General features: G+C 38.1%; 1 protein-coding gene across 1 annotated transcript in view; it reads left to right on the plus strand.

The window, feature by feature from the left end:
• Positions 1–5,575, plus strand: part of LOC114651815 (complement C1q tumor necrosis factor-related protein 7) — a 42,653-nt gene extending 37,078 nt beyond the window's left edge. The window contains exon 3 of the mRNA XM_028801798.2: positions 4,683–5,575. Within this exon, the coding sequence (XP_028657631.1) occupies positions 4,683–5,311 (629 nt within the window). The 3' untranslated portion in view covers positions 5,312–5,575. The remainder of the gene's footprint in view (positions 1–4,682) is intronic.
• Positions 5,576–22,997: the final 17,422 nt, after the last annotated feature.

Consider the following 22,997-nt stretch of genomic DNA (forward strand, 5'->3'; position numbering starts at 1 on the left):
ACTGTGAGTTTTTTGCTTTGAAGTCCTAATTTTCTTGGCAGAATGCTAAAAAAGTAACATTCCCTGCTCTGGTAAATTTTAAGGAACTGATGTTAATGAGTATATTACAGAATTACTTGGAGAAGTGCAGACTGATTCTTGTAACTTAAGTCTTTTGAGCCTTATAAGTCTTTCTTTCATTTACAGATTCTTATATTATTATTTATTAGAATGTATATGTTGTGATGGAAATGGGGTGCCAGTGAGCCCCAACATGGGGTTCAAGTAAATGATGGTTTATTACAAAATTACCTCAGTATGAACACAAAGCACAAGTGTTTCTCTCTCCTTTCACTACCGCACTTCCCTCCTCCAGTTGAGAATTGCCTTCCTTCCTCCCAGCTCTGACTCGCCTGTACAAGGGAGTGTGATCCCTGTTATTGAGGACCGGGAGTTCTTCTGGTGCCAGGGCTGCTGTCCGTTAGAAGTACTTCTGGGTCGTACAGAAGTCCAATATATTGTGGAGTGTGTGTCCCTGCAGTGCCTGGAGGGATGCTGCCATCTAGCGCCTGGGGGGATTAACATCCCTTGAAGATAGTCCCTCCCTGTCTTCTCTTCTTTTCACCCATCCAGGGAAGATACTGGAACCATGTCCATTTTCCGTCCGGGTAAGGAATCTTCTTCTATGTCTGGGCTGTCCATCCATCCCATTGGAAAGTCCTGTCTGGGTGTGGCCCCTGTCCCTTCTTTGGCCAGGATGCCTGACTGACCTCTTGAAGCCTCCCGTCCGGGCAAGGAACCATCCTCCTTTCTGGACAGGATGCCCATTCAACCTGTGTGGCACTTACAATGTTTACACTCATTCTTAATGTTTTTTTGTTTTTTGACTGGTATAACTTACTAAAAATATCTATAAAACAGATGCTATGCAGCTTTTGAAAGGGACGGACATGAAGCAGACAGCATATAGGTTTTAAAATGAAGGGATGACACCCAGCCTTTAACATGAGAATGCAGTATTTGGTATGTGAAGTAAAAGGACGGAGGCAATTCTGAAGATGCACCTAAAACACCATACTGTCAGAGGATGAAGTATAGCATTGCTTAAAATGCATCACAGTGAAGAAGAGGAGGATAAAGGCCGTGCAATTGCGTATACTTTTAAAGAATGCCTCAGTTGGATTAGGAATAGTGAACTCTTTACATTTATGGACATCTCTCTCTCTCAGTTATACTGAAGCAAAGCCAGCTTCATGGACACTGATCTGAATCATTCAGGTTTTCTTCTGCTTTTGGCACCTAGTATTTGACACATGGATGTTCAACAAATAAACATAAGTACAGTGGAACCTCGGTTTGTGAGGATAATTTGTTCCAGAAACGTGCTCGTAGTCCAAAGCACTCGTATATCAAAGTGAATTTCCCCATAAGAAATAATGGAAACTCAGATGATTTGTTCCACAACCCAAAACTATTCATATAAAAATGATTAATACAAAATATAAAGTAAAAATACATAAAACAAATTAACCTGCACTTTACCTTTGAAAGGAATCATGGCTGTTGTGAGTGAGTTTCTAAACTCTTGTGGGATTGCACCCAACGGGACGACACGCGGAAGAGCGTCCCAAAGCAATCGCAGTCTCCCAGCGCTGTAGCAGTTCGCCGTAAAACCGAATCCGAAAAGACTGCGGACATGCTATAAGCGCCTGCCGTCGATGGGTGATACAAGGAATGAGGAACATTATAAATGCGCAGGGCCCTGCCTGACTGCTGTGTCTGTGTATAGGAGAGTGGCAGATCCCGCTACAATAAATAACCGCACTGTTGCTCTTTCAAGCTGAATAAAGCTGGTGTTGCTAAAGTACTGAGACTCAGCTTTGTGTTTTAGGGTGCAAGACGAGGACTCGCACATCACAGCACACACACGCGCGAGCACACACACATACACACGCGCGCACGAGCACACACACATAAACACGTGCACGCGAGCACACACACACACATACACACACACGCGAGCGAGCGAGCACACACACACACTCACGCACGTGCAGGCACTCACAGTCACAATGCTAATGCTGCAGTAAACAGTATACGCTCGTACGGATGTTGACTATATGAGTGAGGCACACCGACTCAGACGGAGAATAGGAGACGATTGCCCACAATCCCGCAGTGAGAGAGAGAGAAGAACCATCAGCTCAGTTGTGATCACATGACGCTCAGCAGACATAGCGTATACATACTACTCGTACTGAAAGACCTTGCTCGTTTATCAAGTCAAAATTTATTAAAAATTTTTGCTCGTCTTGCAAAACACTCGTAAACCAAGTTACTCGCAAACCAGGGTTCCACTGTAATGATACATTAAAGTCTGAATATTATCTCACTGAAACTTGCATAGTTTTTTTTTTTTATATGTTCCAATATCCTAAAAAATATTATCCAGAACAGCAATAAATGTAGTAGTAAGCTGAGCTTAACAAAGTGATTTGTTTAACTCTATTTGTTTAACTCTCACAAAAGAGGCATTTCAGGAAGCAGAAGGATATACAGTAGATAACCTGACAGAAGGTTCTCCTGGCCTTGTTAGAGTATGTCTGGCATACTTGTTGAGGTACTTTCTGGGGTAGTGAAGCACAGGCTCGTGAGCAGAGTGACTTCTGGGCATCGCTAAGTTATTGAAGCTTGGGTAGCCATCTCTTCTCCATCACTGAGCTATTGAAGTTGAGGTAGCCAGCCTCGACCCTTGCAGTCCATGATGAGGATGAGACAATATCACATAGGCAGTGTTAGATGGCATACATCAAAATCAAGGATATTAATTTAGGCATTTCCAGTATTAGCTTGTCCACCATTATTAAAAAAAAACCTTAGAGGTTAAAGTAACTTTTTGGTACACTTAATAAAACAGCTGCCTAATAATCTTAAACCAAAATGACAAGTTCAAGAAGTGGATAGATGAATATTCAATTGTCATTGAGCTTACGTCTAAGCATTTTATGACAAGAACTCTGCACGGCCTTTTTAAAACTTCCTAGTCCCATTTTCATATTAAAAATGAAAATAAATTATTTTATCATCAATCTGTCCTTTTAAATAGAGTACATCACAGGGCACAGGAAAGTAGATTTTTGGCAGCAATATGGTTTGAAGCTTAACTCTACTAGGTAACATATAGTAAAAACCGTGTAAAACAATTTGGCTGGGTGTGCTCTTTTTTCAAACCATGTCAGCTTCCACCATCCTGTGGAATATGTGGAAAAAGAAGTTTAAAATTAATGTCATGACACTTGATGTGTAAAAAAAGTCATTAACAGAGCTAACAGAATGCAGTTTCACTGTTTGGGTGTGAGCATATCTTCAGCACAGCATTTTGTTACAAATCTTGATCAGTCATACAACTATTAACTGTGAGTTTATCATTAGATAGATGTAATACATGCAATGGTGGCATAGAGGTTAGAGATGCTGTCTACTCATTTTATACAGTATGTGTACATATTCTAGCTGGGTCAATGTTCAAGGAGAGCTGCATGTTCTGATAGTGTTTACATGGCCTCTCCAAGTACTCTGATTTCCATCTAATTTCCAAAGAAAAGGCTGTTAGTTTGATTGTCCAAGAGTGAACTAATGTATGACTGAGACTGTAATTCTGCTTTGTATAGGATAGGTTCCAGCTTTCCGTGACCTCACATTTAAACAAACATCATGCAAAAGAAAAATAAAATCATGAATGAACAATACGGAACTTGCATTAAAAGAATAAAATCAACCCACATCATCAGGAATAGTTGAATTACCTAACTGTAAGAGGGCTTCAGAAAGTCCCTCTTAATCCGAGGCTCTGTCTACTCTGTTCAGATGACTGGAGCTGAAGTGCCTCTCTCTCTAGACATTCCACACTGGACGGCCATGCAAAACATAACAAGTCTCATTTCACACACTCAGTGGCCTCACCATGAGTCACTCCCAATCATTTGAGGCCTGCTAAATTTCTTTGTTCTCTGCACTGCTCTCTCACACTACCTCTTTGACAAATCTGGGGTCACTATGCCGGCATAATGAGCATCATTTTATGCATAGATACTACTCCCTATGGAGCATTTTATTTAGTTCTTCCAAAGATGAACATCTTTTACTGAAGTGACTGTTTCAGCTTTTGGACTGTGAGTACTCATCTTGTTGCAGGCTCTCTTCACTTTGCCCTGTTACAAGCACATGGCTTCACTTATTAATGATTAAGTATCCTGGATACTCTGAAAAGAACTGACCAAACATGGTTTGGAGTAATAACAATTATACCAATTAACAGTTCACAGGAAGGTTTAACTTGACAGGTTTTTATAATTGGCAGAGAAAGTTGACTGGGTCTGTTCTGCATTTATTCTCCATCTTTAACTCTTTCTCTGCACCAGCAGTCACCTCAATTGGTTGAAACTGCTAGTCTGACCATACAGACAGTCAGTCAAATATTCCTTTAACCAATCCTTATGTACCTGAAATCAGGTTTAAAAGGACAGAGGTGTGGTACCCATACTTAAAGTACAAATTCAACAGAGTAGACAAAGTTAAACCTTTTGTATCTTATGCCATGTAAATGAGAATTCTCAACATCTTGGACAAGATTTATTAATAATTTAGTGAATCAGTGAACCAAAAATAAATAGTTCTGCTGATTTATTATGCATTTTTTTCAGGTCTAAAAGGAAAACCTGGCTCCACTGGAAAAATAGGAGATAAGGGAGACAGAGGACCATCTGGTAAGAAGGGGCCTACAGGAGTGGGAGGCAGCAAAGGAATCCCTGGCCCTGAAGGTCCTCAAGGACAGAAAGGTGACAGAGGTCAGCGAGGAATGCCTGGGCTACCAGGAATCTGTAAATGTGGTGGCCTAGTGCCAAAGTCAGCCTTTACTGTTGGCATTACAACCAGCTATCCAGTGGAGAAATTACCAATAATATTTAATAAAGTTATTTTTAATGAAGGAGGGCACTATAACCCAAACACAGGAAAGTTCATCTGTGCCTTTCCAGGGATATACTATTTTACTTATGACATTACTCTAGCCAATAAACACCTAGCCATTGGCTTGGTGCACAATGGACAGTATCGGATTAAGACATTTGATGCTAATACAGGAAACCATGATGTGGCTTCTGGATCTACAGTTATCTATGTGAAGTCAGAAGATGAAGTCTGGCTGGAAATCTTTTACAATGATCAGAATGGCCTGTTTTCTGACCCCAACTGGTCTGACAGTCTGTTTTCAGGGTTCTTGTTGTATGCGGACACTGATTATCTGGATGCCATTTCCGCAGATGAATTTTAATGTAGCCGTGGTGCTTAGACCTTCAGAGACTCTACAATGCATTGTCTTAGCTGGCTGACATGGTAAACACATGTGAAAATAAGAAACATATGTTGAATCAAAAGGAATTCCCTGCCACCTTGGTTGAAGCAATGACATGTCAATGCTCCAAATCTGCTTTAAGACACATGGAGGGTTTTTAAGTAATCAGCAAAAGTTGGGACACCTGTGCAAATTGTTTGATTCAATTAGCAAGGCTTAATTTACTTTAATCGCGGCAGAACATCTGTACTATAGATTATAACCTATTAGTTGTTCCCTGAAGAAGGCCATTTATAATATTCTGTGATTTCCTTTTTTCGATTTTTGCTAACCTAAACCTGGTAGAATCGTGGTGTGCCTTGGTATTTTTTGGTTTACAAAAAGTGTGTCACCACAGAAAAACAGATGGAAAACACTGCTCTACCTACACCGCTAAAAAACTTCTCTGTAGCTGCTATCTCTCTTAAAAACTGACACCATGCATTAGTTGGGTGGCCATGTTGCATTCTTTGCATAAATTAGTAAAAATACTACAAACTGGAAAAGTCAGTAGTGATAATCATTACACTTCTATTTCATAGAATTTGGTCATTATATTAGGGCAGGAAGCACTATAAGCTACCTGGAGACTGGCAAGTTAAATACAGAGGTACTAGAGACTTATGTTGGCTTTAGTGCCACTCAAAGAAAACATATATTGCACATATGTGATATGACATTGATTCGATCTTCTTACAGAAACCTGACACAAAAATGAGAGAGTGTGATTTTAACCTTTGCTACTTTTCCTTAGTATTTCTCCAGGACTACCATAAACCCATAAACAAATATCTTACAAACTAACCTCATGAGGCACGTAAGAAAACTTTGAAAAAGAAAACTAAATGGCCAAGTTGCTGCAAACTTCTCTGCATTATAATGTAGGTGTTTCATGACTTGTGACAACATTCTGTTGGAAAAAACCCCAAAAGAATTACAAATGGGGCTTAGACAACTGGAAAGAGGCTAAAAATCACGTTTACAAAAGAGGCTAGGGCTGTAAATGTTGTCTGATGTGATCTGCAGCAGATACGGCAAATGAAAACCAGATGAGTAAAACAATTGGGGGGGGGAAAGCAGGATTCAGACTGCTTTAATGACTTAAGCAAAAGAAAAATTGACTTGTTTGTCTGAGATCCCTATATGGGTATAAAAAGTAAAAATGAGTCAGAATAACCAAACACATGAGAGGCTGAGCATAGTTTTAAAAAGGAAAGAGAAACAGAAGTAGATAGCATGTGCTAAGTGTCAAGATATCATAAAAGATTCTCAGGGCTAGAAACTCAAAAATAATTACTTTTAACATGTTCTGTATCAGTTGTTCTTCAAAATTATACAAAATATGCTTGTAATGGGAACAGGACACGAAGTCACACAGAGAGTCACTGATGGCAAACCTATGACTTTATTATATTAATTAAAATACTTTCTAAGGTTTTATACTGGGGAGACTTGTTCATGATTTGAAGCTGTACTGAAACTATTTGATAACTACTAGACACCCAGAGCTGGAACATTTTATACAACCACATTTAAACTTGCAAGATGAGCAGAGAAATGTTTGGGAAACAGATGTTGGTACATCTTAGGCTGGAAGGAAATGCTCTGCTCATAAAAAAGAGGCCCCTTACTCAAATAGCCATGATAACCGTTATTTATTTGTATTTCAGCAGGATACGAATAAAGGCACAGGGCTTTTCATATATAGATAGATAGATAGATAGATAGATAGATAGATAGATAGATAGATAGATAGATAGATAGATAGATAGATAGATAGATAGATAGATAGATAGATAGATAGATAGATAGATAGATAGATAGATAGAATATAAAAATATTCATCCTATGTAAGTTTTCACATTTTATTATTACAACAGTTTTATTGACACTAATCAACTGAGAAAGACTCTTTAATGTTAAAGTATAAACAGATCTCTGCAAAGTAGTCTAATTTAATTACACATTTAAAACACTAAATAATTGATGGCATAAGTATTTAGCCCCTCAGGTCAGTGTTTAGCAGATGCATCTTTGCAGCAATTCCAGCCTTGAGTCTGTGTGCACAGGTCTCTATCAACTTTTGCACATCAGGACACTGCCATTTTTACCCATTCTTCGTTGGAAAAATGCTTGAGCTGTCAGGTGGCATGAAGATCATGAGAGAACATTCTTTTTCATGTCCAGCCACAAAGTCATAACTAAATCAAGATCTAGACTCGAACTCAACCACTCCAGGACATTAACATTGTTGTTTTAAGCCATTGGATTTATGGTTGAGGTCGCTGTCTTGCTGGAAAACAAATCTTCTCCCAAAGTGCAGGTTTCTTGCACACTACATCAAGTTTTCATCCAGGGTATTCCTGTATTTTTCTGGATTCATTTACCCTCTACACTTATAAGCCTTCCAGGGCCTGCTGGAGAGAAGCATCCTGAAAACATTACACTGCCACTGCTATGCTTCACAGTGGGAGTGGTGCGTATTTGATAATGTTCAATATTCAAACAGAGTTTAGTTTTATAGACAAAAAGCTCCTTCTTCAGTGCTGGTAATTAGTTGAAACAATCAACAAGATACCCCCCAAAGGGATGCCAGATTGCAGATTGAGTGAGGAATCTATTTTTTGCTTTCCAGGGTTTATAAATTAGCTAAAATCTATTTGAACATTTTCACTCTCCTCTGTTGTAGTTTGACATGGTGATAGACTTACTTTGATATATAACCCAAACACATTTGTTGAAATAAACAACATTACAATTTATTTATAGTTTAAGGATAATTTACATATGTTACAGATACACCCCAAAAATTGGATAAACCTAACATTACCCAGGTAAAGCTCACATTATCCAACAGACCTGGGTAAAGCTGGAATTGGAAATAATGTTTTATTAAAATCGGGCTTTATCCAGCTGGATAAACCTAAGATTACCCAGATAAAGTTAGAAACTCACATTTTATTGTAGCTTTATCCAGGTCTTTTGGAAAATGCAAGCCTTACCTAGGTAGTGCTAGGTTTATCCAATTTTTGGGCTTTACCCATAACATATATATAATGTAAGGATATATTTGTATATTCTGTATATATTTATTTGTATTTATATATATATATATATATATATATATATAGAGAGAGAGAGAGAGAGAGAGAGAGAGAGAGAGAGAGAGAGCGAGAAAGAGAGAGACAAAAGACAACAAAACAACACAAAACATAAAATTACGAAAGCTTACATAAACTTATTCTCTTCTATAGAAAAAGGCAAATAACTTATGAATTATGATCTATCATTTCATGTAAGTAAGATGGATATGTTATGTAGCTGGTTTTAAAGCTTCTATTGCCTGCAAGTAGCTTTAATTAGTTTCTGTGTGTTCGTGGGCAGAGGTGATTTGAGGGACTCTAGAGGCCCCAAAAACTCCATGAGGCACTCCAAACCACCTTCCCTAGAAGCTAAAACATTGAAAAATGTATTATTTTAGTGCAAAGTGTAAATCAATAAAATCAACATGGAGGAATTAATAAACAGAAATCCTTTATTTTAATTTTGTTAAAAACAGATTAAGTGAAACACAGCAATAAATACAATTTTACGGAAAATAGAAAATCAATAATAAAGTAAAATTTTAAGAAATTTAAAAAACAAAAAAATGTGTAAAGGCATTGAGGTAACTATCAAAATCACTGTTTGCAGGCTTTGGCTACAGTTGAAGCTGCTATGTCCTTGAGGTCTAAAGACCTTTGAACACACCACACTATTGTAGTTAGAGCTCAGGATGAAAGTTTCTCCTGGCACATGGTAAATGTCAAGTAAAATTTAAACAGATTGAAAGAAGGAGCCTTCTCCCACCATAGGCAACAGTGATAGGAACAGTCACGACTGCTATCTTAGCAAGGTTTGGACTAATGGCACTCCTCATCAACGTTTTGTTAAGGACTGTCTTACATTTGTTCAGCTGAGCCCTGGTTACCCTTTTAAAATAGAAGGGATTGCTTCAGCTTTGTTATGGCCACACTCTGTAAGCACTGGGGTCTCTCCTATACAGAAGACGTTACGGCAAGGTTAAAGAGTGGGCTTGATGAATTAGGGTATGCTATGGTGTTTTAATGGCAGGAGAGAGAGGACATCTTGACATTGGTTTCTTGGGTGCACAAAAGGCCATCTTTTCAGATTGAACATTGGTGTAAATTTCTGTCCATCATTATGGGTGCCCAGCTGTCTCCGAGTGTTACTTGAACTGTTATTGATCATCTTATCAAATAAGGTGCAGTCTCCATACCAAAGAGGGTCCCACTGAAAAAGAAGCTGATATTAAGAAAGTCTAGCAGCAGTTTGCTAAGATAAGATTTGTGTTCCAGCCTGATAAAATGGATAATGCCAGTCTGTATTACACTAGAATCCAACAGATCTTCAGTGACCTGGATATTTTCTTGTATCCATCCTGGCTTATGCTTTTCAATTACCTTTCCACTGAGTTACAGGGAGTGTTCTTTTTGTCTTCATTGTGCAGTTTGGGCCAAAACACTCTCTTATCTTAAGTTGGACCTTTCAGATTCAAGCACATTTATACTACAATCAAATGAAACTATAGACAGGTGACCACCATTGTACTAATTATGCGATTTCTCAAACCAATTAGCTGCACCAGTGAAGATATAGGCATGTCAAATTAAAGTGGGTGAATACTTATGAGATTAATTATTTTGTGTTTTATATTTGTAAATAATGTAGATCGAACTGTAGATATCTATTTACACTTTGACATTAAAGATTCTTTTTAGTTGGTAAGTGTCAAAAAAGCCAAATTAAATCTATTGATATTCAATGTTGTATAACAATAAAATGTGAAAACTTACAATGGGTGAATACTTTTGATAATCACGATAGATAGATAGATAGATAGATAGATAGATAGATAGATAGATAGATAGATAGATAGATAGATAGATAGATAGATAGATAGATAGATAGATAGATAATATCTAACTGCAATCAAGTATACAATAAAATACAGCAATTATACAGAATATAATTTTAACCTTACTGTTAAACTGTAGGCACTACAATTAAACAATTGGTTAATTAAGTAACAATTTAGATCCTTAATATATTTAAAGTTAATATGTTAAAATGTCAGGAAAATACAGGTCATGTTGTAAAGTCATGACAGCTGGCATTAGCATTCCCATGGTAGAATCAGCTATGTGCTCAAGGCTCTTCAGAGACCTTAGAAATTGGAGATGAAACTGTTCAAGATAGTCAGAGGTTTAGCCAAGATCATTCTCTATACTATATCCATAATTTTTTTTTTTCATTTTTTTCTGGCAACTTTGAATTTCACAGTTCCTTAAATTTTATCTTTTTGATTAAGCAGTAACTTTAATTGTGGGTGTGTTGGTGTTTCCTGTGAGTAACTGGAATCTTGTCCTAGTGTACTGCTACCTATGCTGCCAGCAAACCTTTAATGGGAAAAATGGGTATGAAAAATGAATAGAAACATTTTTTTGGAAATGTGTGAAGTAATATAAGCCTGGTAAAGGACCATGAACTATAAAAAATTAATCAGATTCAGCTGAATTGGTTATTTATTATTTGATATATAGTATGTCATTAAGGTTTGCAATCTCCAATTTGGGCCAAGTCAGTTAGTCTAGATTTTAAAACCAGAAGATTTAATGCACAGAATAGTTTGGTACTGTATGTAAATAACTGTGTTTTGACATTCAGTTACTTGTTTCATTAACAAGACACAAATATGGAGTTTCCTACATATGTGAAGATAAGAGCACTGCACACGGAGAGCAGCCAGATCAGTCATTGAACAACATTAAAGCCCTCTCATCTGTACATTTTCATGACTTTTTAATAATAGATTTTGAAGTCATTATTTTCAGAAATATAAACAAGGTTTCAAATAATACAATCTCCGGGATGAACCAATAGCAAGCTGTCAAACACAAATTGTGATGAGGAAGGAAGCACACATATCCTTTCATTACATTTCCTTCAGCCTTCAAGTTAAAATATTATGAAATTTAATGAGGCAAATCTCACACATATATAAAATGACATGGTATAATGAATCCTCCAGTTAGTTTAATGATCAAGAGCTATTTAAGTTATCAAATGACAGCTTAGGCCACACTTTTTTCCCACTACTTCTCTTTGGCAGCATAAGCACAAAACTAAGAAAGGAAATGTCTCCTTCTCTATGTTTGAGGGTTGAGGAACAGTATTAAAATTTTAAGGCCTCATACAAGCAATACTATGGCAAAAGCCTATGTGTCATTCTCAGGGATAAGCATGCAAACTGTTTAAAGGTACAAGAAATTTATGCTAAGGAGTGCATATAATTCATTAATAATCTCTAATTGATATAGTTGCACCTTCACATTCAATTTAATATAGTGTCTTTACTTTTTTTTACAACTTTTGCGGTTTGCTATATTTACAGCTTCATCAATAGTTCAAGACTCGTCATATGTTCCCCAGCTCTTCAGTTTGTGACTCTTCATTTCTTCCTTTTCTCATACTTTATTTGTTTTTCACTTTTATCATCTGCACTGTGACCACAGACATACCAAACTTGCTTTGGATCCCAAAGATCTGCTTCAGTTATCCAGACCATTCAGGCCTACTTATAAAATGTCTTCCTTCAGTAGTAAAACTTCCCATGTTTCTGTTAATCTGTTTGCTCTGGTCTCCTTCCTGCACACTCCAAAACATGAAGGTGATATCCTTTTAAAAATGCCTTTCTCATCTAAAGTTCTGCCTAATGCACAGTTCATTTCTACCCATTCATCTGTTGAGAGCAACAACTTACAAAATCCACTATGGTTTGGTTACCAATGAAATCACTCTGCTAAGACTGATAAAATGGCAACACTTAATTGACCTTTAGGTGAATGAATAAACCTCATGATGGACTGGTACCTTATTCAGGGGTATTTTCTGCTTTGCACCTGATGCTACTGAGAATGACGACCAAAAGTGTCTTTGACCCTAAATGAGAATGAAGGAGTTGAATAATAAATGGGATGATTGGGTGTGCAGAAAATATATGGTTGTCTCAAGAACGACAGCCACCTCCGATTCACTGAGAAGTCACTTTTCAGTGCTCTAATGGCATGTGTACTGTAATCATTTTTTTTGTGTTTCTACCTTATCTAAATTCCTGTACTGTTATTAATGACCCCTTTTATATCATAGCATAACACAGCATTCTACAGCCTGCTTAATCCAATTCAGTGTCATGAAAAGCCAAAGCATATTAAGCTAGCACTGGAAACAACAGGAAATTACCCTAAATGGGTGACCAGTTCATCATTGGGGTCCCTCATGCACACACCCAATCTCAGCTGGACAAGTTACCAATAAATTCTAGTGACCACTCGTGCACATGCCCTCTGACATTGTGACTGTCAGTTATATTAGCTGCCACATAATTGGAGATACGATTTGCTTTATTTTCTTCATAATTCCCAAACAAACAAGAGCACATCAGTTCACCATAGGGCACAGTCACCAGTCCATCAAAGGGCACAGTCACATGCACCTATCTGACTAATACTTACCCAGTTTAAAGTCGTCAAGCTACCCTAAAATCTGGAAAGACATCAGACATGTAAACATGAGCAGGCCACCAATCAAACACATGTCCCTGAAGATTTTAGGTAGGAGGCTAACCACGGCATTCAGGTCAAGTCAGGTTGGGGAGCATGCACTGCTACAGAGTGTTGCTGCACCCACCACAAGATGAAACAGCTTGGGATCCTGGTTGGCAACCCCCCAGGCAGTCCCACCATCTGGAAATGAACATATTTCTGCTGCAGCCAGGTGTTATGTGGGTGTCCCCTTGGCCTGGCTCAGTTACTTGGGTCCTCAACAGTGAGGATCCTGTGAGCCGGATCACCCTTGGGGAATCGTGCCATATGGCCATAGTGCCATTACTGACGCTCCCTCAAAATGCAGGTAATGTACCTCATTCAGGACTCTGTGACCAACTGCTCATTCAACACAAAGTCAAGCCAGCAGTACCCAAGTATTCTCTGAAGAAACACATTACCAAAGGAGTCCAGTCTTCGTCTCAGGTCAATGGATATTGTCCATGACTCGCAACCATATAGCAAGACATGACGCACCAGTACTCTAAAGACTTGGACCTTCGTCCTTTTGCATAGATATTGAGAGCACCACACACCCCTTTCCAGCGACCTCATGACCCCCCATGCTCTCCCAATCCATCTGTAGACTTCATATGAAGAGTCACCAGAGACATGAATGTCACTGCCAAGGTAAGTAAATGTCTCGACAAGGTCGACAAACACAGTGCTGATCGCTGTGCCTAAAAGGTCATTAAAGGCCTGGATCTTGGTTTTTATCCAAGAAAATGGCAAGCCCAGACACTCAGACTCATCGCTCAGTCTCTCAAGAGCCCCGATCACAGACTCCATCGACTCCGCGAAGATCACACCATTTTTGACAAAGTCAAGATCAGTGAATCTTTCTTCATCAACAGATGCCAATCAGCTGCTGGACCTCCAAGACCCTTGCCCAACACCCAGTCCATGCAAGCATTGCACAGAGTAGGAGCAAGAACACACTCCGGACAAACCCCAGAATCAACTGGGAAAAACACAGAGGTTCTGCCTCCACTCCACACAGCACTCACAGTGTCAGTGTACAGGCCAGCCATGATATCCAGCAACCTTGAGGGGATCCCATGAACCCTCAGGATGTCCCAAAGGGCAACTTGATCAACTGAGACGAACGCTTTACGAAAATTGACAAAGGCTGAAAACAAACTCTGCCAAGATTCTCGTTTGTGCTCCATGTGATGGTAGACTTCTTAGGTGTAAAACCAGACTGCTCCGGTCACAAGCAGGTGAGCAAGTGATGACAGATCCTATTGAGGATGACTCTAGCTTTAAATAGGTACTCAAAGTAGCCAGCCTAGCGAGGCACAACTGCAGTGTCATCCGTAAGGACCATTCCATCAGCTGCCATGACTGCAACTCTCCAGGCATTACCCTGCCTTATTCCTACTTTGTGATGTTTACAAATTATTATAAGCATATTTTAATGAAAGAAATAAAGTAGTTTTAAAATCTTTCTCAACTTTATGCCTGCTATTTGTAAAATGTATGAAAGTAAATTTTGAAGATGCCACCAACTGTAAAAAATGCTTAATATTTTCTTAAATTCGATTTCACAAATATTTTACTAATAATTAAAGACATAAAAAAGACAAAATATAAAAACTTAATTTCTTTGCTTAATATCTGAGTATCTTTAAATCTCTCTGAACATGAATGCTCGGGTAACCAGTAGCACCATAACAGAGACATATAGCATTCTTGAATAACATTTCTGTATACCTGAAAACGTTGGAAGGTAGTGTTACCTAATTAATGAAGCAACTACTTTTTAAAAAATCTCTGTAAAAAATAAACAGAAAAGATTAGAATATTAACTAATTCAAACACTTTAATAATATCCACTTTTGAAAAAAAAACATTCATTCCAGCTGTGCTCAGAGGAGAGCTTATATGCTGTGTATTGACTCAAGCATAAGTATAACAAGCTTTTTATTTAAGTTGGTTTTGTTTCAGAGAAAACACTTAAACATTGAATATAAAGCAATTCTTTTTTTTTTTTTACAGTGTAACAGTTCATTCTGTTTGGCAGACATGAGATAAAGACAAGTGCCAATGTTATAGTGCCACCTTCTGGTTAAATGGTGTATAAGAAAACAGTCCTACCCCATTTCTTATAGGTGCTACCAAATTTGTAAACCAAACACATAAACTGAAAATCTTACCCAATATATTGCACAAATATCTTGCCTTATAACTCAATAAACTTTTCGTAAATTTCAATTTTTAAAACCCACTGCAGCCTGGCACAAGACTGCAGAGTATGAACATACAAACTGACCCAGCAGGGCATGTTTTGCATTGCCAGTTATTTAAAGCGGACAGCCATATGAAACTTCAAAAAATGACAGAATCTACAGACAAAAATTTGAGTAGAAAGAATCATGGTGCCACCCCTAAAATTATATTCCTCACATTAAGATATGCCACTTTTTTGGAAGCCATTAGGATGGGGACAGTTGCTATATTCTGCATTACATGCTAAGATCACAAAAACTTTATCAAGTGTCATATGAAGAAAAAAACCAAAGAGGTAAATATGAGAGGCAAATACTGAACACACAAAGGCTCGCTTAATGGTCCTGGTGAACTCGCCCTCATCCCAATACTTCAAGTTAGCAGGTGCTAGTCTGGAGATGTCATAATCTGAAAAGGATTATAGATTTTAACAGATCTGTCACATTAGCCTGTTAAGGTAATACATTTTTACTTGCTTGGTTTTAAGATATTCATTTATTTGTCATAGGTGTCTGGTCACACTTATAGGTAATCTAACTTAGACACCATTAAAATATCCGACTACGCCACCCAGTTTTATTAAGAGACTGGGAACTCCTGAAATTTACCAATAATAGCACACAGGTTTCTTTAAATTGGGCGGTGAGTAAACACACAATGAAAGACACAACAGTAATTTCAGAAAAAGGCAACAGTAAGTTCTATTGTACAAGACAATATAAGGTACATTAAAAAGATAAATGAACATAACAGAACATAAACATATCAGGAATTAATTTCCTTTTTTTTAAAAGGAAAATACACAGTCCACACTCTAAAAGTCCGTAAAAACAAGAATTGGAGGATACAACCTTTAGTGGTGCAGAGTCCAGTTTGGGCACTGTGTTACCCCAACACTTAATTGTTCATGGATGCACTCTGTTCCCCGGCAGAAGTTGTGTCAAATTGTTGACTCCCTGTCAGCGTCTCTTCGTTGTCCGTTTTTCTTCCACTCTGGGCTCCTTGTGTTGCTGGGACCTAGGCACGCCTCATTTCTCGTCTGTCAGCTTTACTGGGTCCTTTCATGCAGATTTCCTCTCTCGCTGAACCCACATCCGGCGTCTCTTTGTGGAGCTGTCTCTTCCTCCCTGGAAGTGTTGCCGTCCTTGTGCCTCACGTTGTGCCAGCCAGGTACCCTTGTCTGCCTGCGAGCCCCTGTGCCCTGTCCGAGTGTCTTGGCAGCGTTTCCTGTGGACTCTCTCTCCTGCCTTCTGCTGGCCAGCAGTTTATATTTACTTCACCCCTCTGTTGTCAGTCCTGGACAAACAGTTTAATCAATAGCACATCTAAATTGCTTGGGTTTAACAATTAATAAAAACACAAATTAACAAAATGTATGGTTACCAAACATTAATAAGTACAGATATGCTGATTAGGAACCAATATTTCCAAGCCAGGTAAATACAGACATTCTTCTAAGGCCAAACTTCAAAGCAGTGATTTCCTTGCAGGACAGCAAATACCATTAATAAGTACAGATAGCCTTTTAACTTCTCACCCCCCAGTCCCAACAGTGGGTGCCTAATGGAGCTACCCAGTGCACAAAAAAAAATGTAAAAGTGTCCCCCTCTGACATCTTGCTTATTTTAAAATTATTTCTGATCAGTTCCATAGTCTGATTTAGCGTATGCTCCCCTAATTTGGGTGTTCTAAATAAATTTAATAAGAAACTCATAATGCAGAAATTCATAGCAAACAAGGATAGCTGTGTCATATATTTTAAAAAAGTTTAAAGTCAAAATATTTCCAATGGTATTAGAAATTTGTCATTTTCTTACTCTCTGATAGAGGTATTTAGAGGACCAGATCCTCAGTAAAGAATCAAAAATCAAAAATAACATCATATTTGTAATCAGTGAACACAAAATAGTCTAGAACAATACCCCACATGTGTATGTTTGCAATTTGTCATTTTTACATTTGTAGAGGACTAGGATCACCAGTAAAAAAAAAATATAAAAAAAATATTATCATATTTATGATCAGGGCGGCACGGTGGCGCAGTGGGTAGCGCTGCTGCCTCGCAGTTGGGAGACCTGGGGACCCGGGTTCGCTTCCTGGGTCCTCCCTGCGTGGAGTTTGCATGTTCTCCCCGTGTCTGCGTGGGTTTCCTCCGGGCGCTCTGGTTTCCTCCCACAGTCCAAAGACATGCAGGTTAGGTGGATTGGCGATTCTAAATTGGCCCTAGTGCGTGCTTGGTGTGTGGGTGTGTTTGTGTGTGTCCTGCGGTGGGTTGGCACCCTGCCCAGGATTGTTTCCTGCCTTGTGCACTGTGTTGGCTGGGATTGGCTCCAGCAGACCCCCGTGACCCTGTGTTCGGATTCAGCGGGTTGGAAAATGGATGGATGGATGGATATTTATGATCAGCAATTTCAAAGTAGCTTAAAACAACACTCCACATGCCTATAATACTAATTCCTATTTTTTCAAAGTTTTGTGAAACTCTTACAGAGTGAACCCCTGGGGTCAATCAGTGTAGCATGGACAACTTCAAATCCTTCTGATCATTTTTGCTGAAGACACGTATTGTTTTACTTTTTATCACAAGGATGCAATTTCTTGCAGAAAATATGGTCCAAAAATGGCATAAAAACGAGATTTTTCAGGTCCAGAGGGACATAAATAAGGGAGAACCCCAAAACACTTGAGGTCCTGCATAACTAGTCATAAAGATGAGTCAAGCAGTAGTATATCATATGTTTCTTGTACTGGCAAGTCAGGAGGGGCTGGACAAAAAAAAGTGATATCAAAGCCTTCACAAGTAATTCTTATGAACACAATAATATCATTCACTTCTTAGCTACTTAGAAATTCAGAAAGGTCCTGAGGTTTTGCAATGAAAAGACACAAAGTGGGTCAAAGATCAAATCATGTTGACTATTGTATGAATGGACTATGGTGACAGCAAACAGAGAGTGTCAACAACATGGCTGACAGATATATGAACAGATATGGTAATGTCATATCACAGAAATCACTGTTTTTTGTGAGATTTGGGGGGGAGGTCCACCCAAAATATTGCTCAACAACTTCATTTTTATTAATGTTACAGAGAGATGGTTCTACAAATTATGGCTGCAGGAAGGCTTTGATGTACATTTGGAAGTATCTGATTGACCCAGAGGAATAACACAATGGAAAGAGCAGCAGATCACGCAACAGCCCTCCTTTACAGTATCTATGTAAAAACTTTCCACCGCAATTTGGCAGCCTCTATGGATTATGAGTAAAAAGTGTGGAAGTGTGCCTGCTGGTGTATGAGATGCCTCTTTGGTCTCAGCTTTTAAATAAAAATTGAAGACATGGCCCCACTGTTACACTGCTAAGCTGTTGCTCCATGGCAAGTGATAGTGCATGCCTTGGAATTCTAAAATAAAAAGATTCACTCTTTTTATTATAATTCCCAGCACATACTTACAGTAAAATGTAGAATGTCCAGGAAGAATTAAGCATGGTACATATAGGTAACCAGAACTTGGTTTGTCATTGACCTTGTATGTTTAAAACAACTGTGGTCCACACCTAAAAGTGGTTTATTTTATAATCTGTAGTTTCTTGACTGAGTTCCTTGACTGGCAAATTCAGTACTGACCTTAACCCCATTTGTTTCAGAGCCTAAAAATTGCTGTCCACTCCTGCTACCCAAATAACCTGGCACAGCTTGAGTAATTTTGCAAAACAGAATGGACAAACATTGTGCAATCTTAAGAGACTCCTCTAAAAAGAGTACTAACCATAATAACTGTAAAAGATGGTTCAACAAAATACAGTATTAAATGGGAGGAGGGTTGAATACTTACAAACTGCTGACACTTTTAGTTTTTGGAATTAAAATTTTTGATGGTTTATAATTTATTTTTTGGGCAGCACTGTAAAAAACAGTGTTTAGTTTACAAATAAAAATTCACAGTCAATTTAATCAAAATTACTAATTGTGACAATCATTTAAGTGTCACTTTTGCTACTATTAAGTTACTATTAAGCTTTTTGAGTGGCAGAGGTCAAACAAGTTCAAAATAAAATATGTCCCACAGGTCAAAGCCTATCCTGTGAGGAGAACAAATCAAAGGAGAGCAAAAAAATCACACCTACCATGAAACAAGGTCAAGTCAAAATTGAATTCTGAAATATTCTTTCGGTTATTCCCTAAAATGTATTTATGATATTTCTTGCTAATTCTATTTTTCTTTCTAAACCCTGATTTTTTTCTTTATATTTCTTCTCTAAATACTACAGGAAAGCCTCTGAAGCGTTTGCCGAACGGGAGGAGTATAAATAGACTGTGAGTATGGCTGAGGCAGCATGTGCTAGATGTTGTATCCCGCTAATCCTCTTTCCGATCACCTGCTGTAGAGCTGTGATTCCACAATCAGATGCAGTGGGTTAAATACTCTGAGTGGTGCACTGAGAGTGACAACGGTAAACCAGAGATGGTATTTGGAATAGTTTGGCCATTCCGTGCAGCATTATATGGTTAAAGGTTGATTACAATCAGATGCCTTAGACTAATAAACAAAAATTGATAAAGCTATGTCAGGGATATGGATCTAAAAAAGAAAGGGAAACCACACAGGAGCAGAAGCACTGCTTTGACACTGGGTGCCAGCAGTTTGCAAAACCAAGAGGAGAACTTGCATATGCAAGAGATTGAGCTGGTGGGAAAATGTGCGTAGCTTTACGCCAATGTGAGTGTGGAAATTGGCATACGCAACAGGCCCCTGGTGCTTTATGGATGGGTTTTTGGGGGTCACCCTATCCTAAAACACAGTTTATTTAATTCCCGTGAAAAGATTCTTTGTCATGTAGACCCATGGCTATATTCTCCACCCCAACTCTTGTTCTAGTATCCTTGCACTGACATGGTCTGAAAGGAGACAACACATACAACCACAATACACTTGCGCCTGGGACTATGGACTGACTTCACCCTGAACTAACTGCTACTATGCTTCACCTTTCCTATTGTTGGATAACTCCTTCTATTATTTATATCCCAGAAGGCAGGTCAGAGCAACAAGGAAAACAAGGGGCAGATTTAGATACTTTATTTAGTCATTATAGATTTAACATTCCTAATGTGCTTAAATGTACCAGAAGCAGAAGAAAAAACTAAATTGATGTGACAAATAACCATACAATCTGAATGTCTGTTACTGATAACACTGGCAATTTGTGTCAGCACTCAGTCTCGGAGCATGGATCGCCTGGGGTCTCATGTATAAACGGTGTGTATGCACAAAAATGTGGCGTACTCCCATTTCCATGCTTACATCACGATGTATAAAAACTAAACTTGGCATAAAGCCATTCTCACGGCAGCACAATCCATTGTGTACACATGTTTTCTGCTCGGTTTTGCAAACTTGTGGCACCCAGCGTCAAAGCAGTGCTACTGTTCCTATGTGGTTTCCCTTTCTTTTTTAGATTCACATCCTTGACACGGCTTTATCAAATACATTGAAATGAACCGCATATTGTTTATAAATTTAAGGCATCTGATTGTAATCACCCTGTAACAATATAATGGTGCACGGAATGGCCAAACTATTCCAAATACCATAGCTGCTTTGGCATTATTACTCTCAGTGCGCCTCTCAGATAATGTTAACCCACTGTATCTGAGTGTGGAATCACAGCTGTACAGCAGCTGATCGGAAAGCTCTACGGTGGACTGTGTAGAGATAGCAGAGAATTACCAGGCTACAACATCTACCCTGGAGAACATTTATAGCACACACTGCATCAGCCATATGCACAGTCTATTTGAACTTCTCCCATTCAGCAAATGCTTCAGAGCATTTCCTGTAGGGACCTCACGGTTCAGAAACAGTTTCATTCCAAGAGCTATAAATGCACTCAATCAGTCCATCAAGTGCTCCAGGTAGAACTGTTTGTACTTATAAGTAAAATTACCTCACTGTAAACTTGCACTACTGTTGTAATATTGCATAACCTGAGCCAGTTTATGAACCATTTACTCAATCTGCACTCTATGTACATGTATTTTGCATTTATGCTTTCTTACAGTATATTTTTCATTGTTTTTTGTATTATTATTATTATTATTGTTATTTTTTCATTTTATAGGAAAATAAGTTTATGGAGGATTTGCACACTGATTCTCATTGTACCATACAATAACAATAAAGGAATTCAATTCAGTTCAACAGTAGAGAGCACATATTTACATATGATGACAACTGGCTTCTAAGTCAATTTAGATCTCCAAGAGCTATCTTCTTGGAGCTCTTCATATCATTTTTAAGATGAAATGCATTAAAGTATGTATATTACACTATACTGATAAATTTTTAACTTCATTTAAATAATGTACACTGTTTATATTCAAATGTGTGGGCACAGTGGAACAGCAGTAGTGACGAGCTGGTGCCCTGTCCAGGGATTGATCCTGCCTCCATGCTGCGTGGAGTTTGCATGTTCTCCCCGTGTCTGTGTGGGTTTCCTCCGGGTGCTCCGGTTTCCTCCCACAGTCCAAAGACATGCAGTTTAGGTGCATTGGCAATCCTAAATTGTCCCTAGTTGAGTGAGTGTGTGTGTGTGTGTCCTGTGGTTGGCTGGCACCCTGCCCAGGATTTCTTCCTGCCTTGCGCCCTGTACTGGCTGGGACTGGCTCCAGCGTGACCCTGTGTTAGGATATAATGGGTTGGATGATGACTGACTGATTATTTGTAAAGCACCTTGAATTATATAAATAAATGTTGTTGTTGTTACCCATTTTTCTTTTAACAGGTCTAAAGTAGAACTTTAAGATCACCCTTTGTAGGTACTTCAGTGGCAGTAAGATTGCAACATGGAAATTGCAAAAATAAATATCAAGGTACTTTTCATTAAAACATCATGGGGAATTTTTTTTACTATATTTGTTTATATATAACTATTCCTATATATTTTTGTTTATATGTTACTTTTACTATATTTAATACTATTTATTTAATACTATTAAGAAAATATGGTTTGCTACTGTTAAGAGGCACTGTACTGAAACTCCTTTTGGGACAATTTACTCAGCGATATGGTGCTGTAATGTGCCTGCCTTGATACACGTGATTTAATTAGAGGAACGCATCATGTATTAAGATTCAGTGTAACCATTTACACAGATAGATCAGTGATTTCTTGCTGTATTCACTTCCCTTTTGAAATATTACATTCATATATTTCCTTAACAATCATTGAATATCAATATATTTACACATAGTAGCAGTAGTACTAGCAATTTTGTCATTTGTAGTACACAGTACTGTTAAATACTGCACTGCAAATCCAACTAACAAATAAACCATTTTTGACTGTGAGAAATACATCAACTTGTAACAGCTAGTGTAAATTCTAAAAATGACCACCAGATGGTAGTAAAATAATATCTGTAACAAAATCATTTAATAATGATATCAGCCTTCCATTGTGCTATATTTTTTAAGGATGTATACTTCTCCAATGCAAAAAGATTTATAATGTATATAACGATCTTTGTTATTTAGTCAAAAAATAATCAATCATTAGTACTATCTTGGAGAAATTCACAGTTCAGTGCAAAAAGGAACAATGAAATACAAACCATAAGAATAAAATGGTAGGATGTTGTACCGTGTTAGCCATTATGGATGTAATGAGAAGCCAAGCAAAATGACACCTTTTATTGGCTAACTAAAAAGATTACAATCTGCAAGCTT

The sequence above is a fragment of the Erpetoichthys calabaricus genome, chromosome 5, assembly GCF_900747795.2.
Source record: "Erpetoichthys calabaricus chromosome 5, fErpCal1.3, whole genome shotgun sequence".
NCBI lineage: Eukaryota > Metazoa > Chordata > Cladistia > Polypteriformes > Polypteridae > Erpetoichthys > Erpetoichthys calabaricus.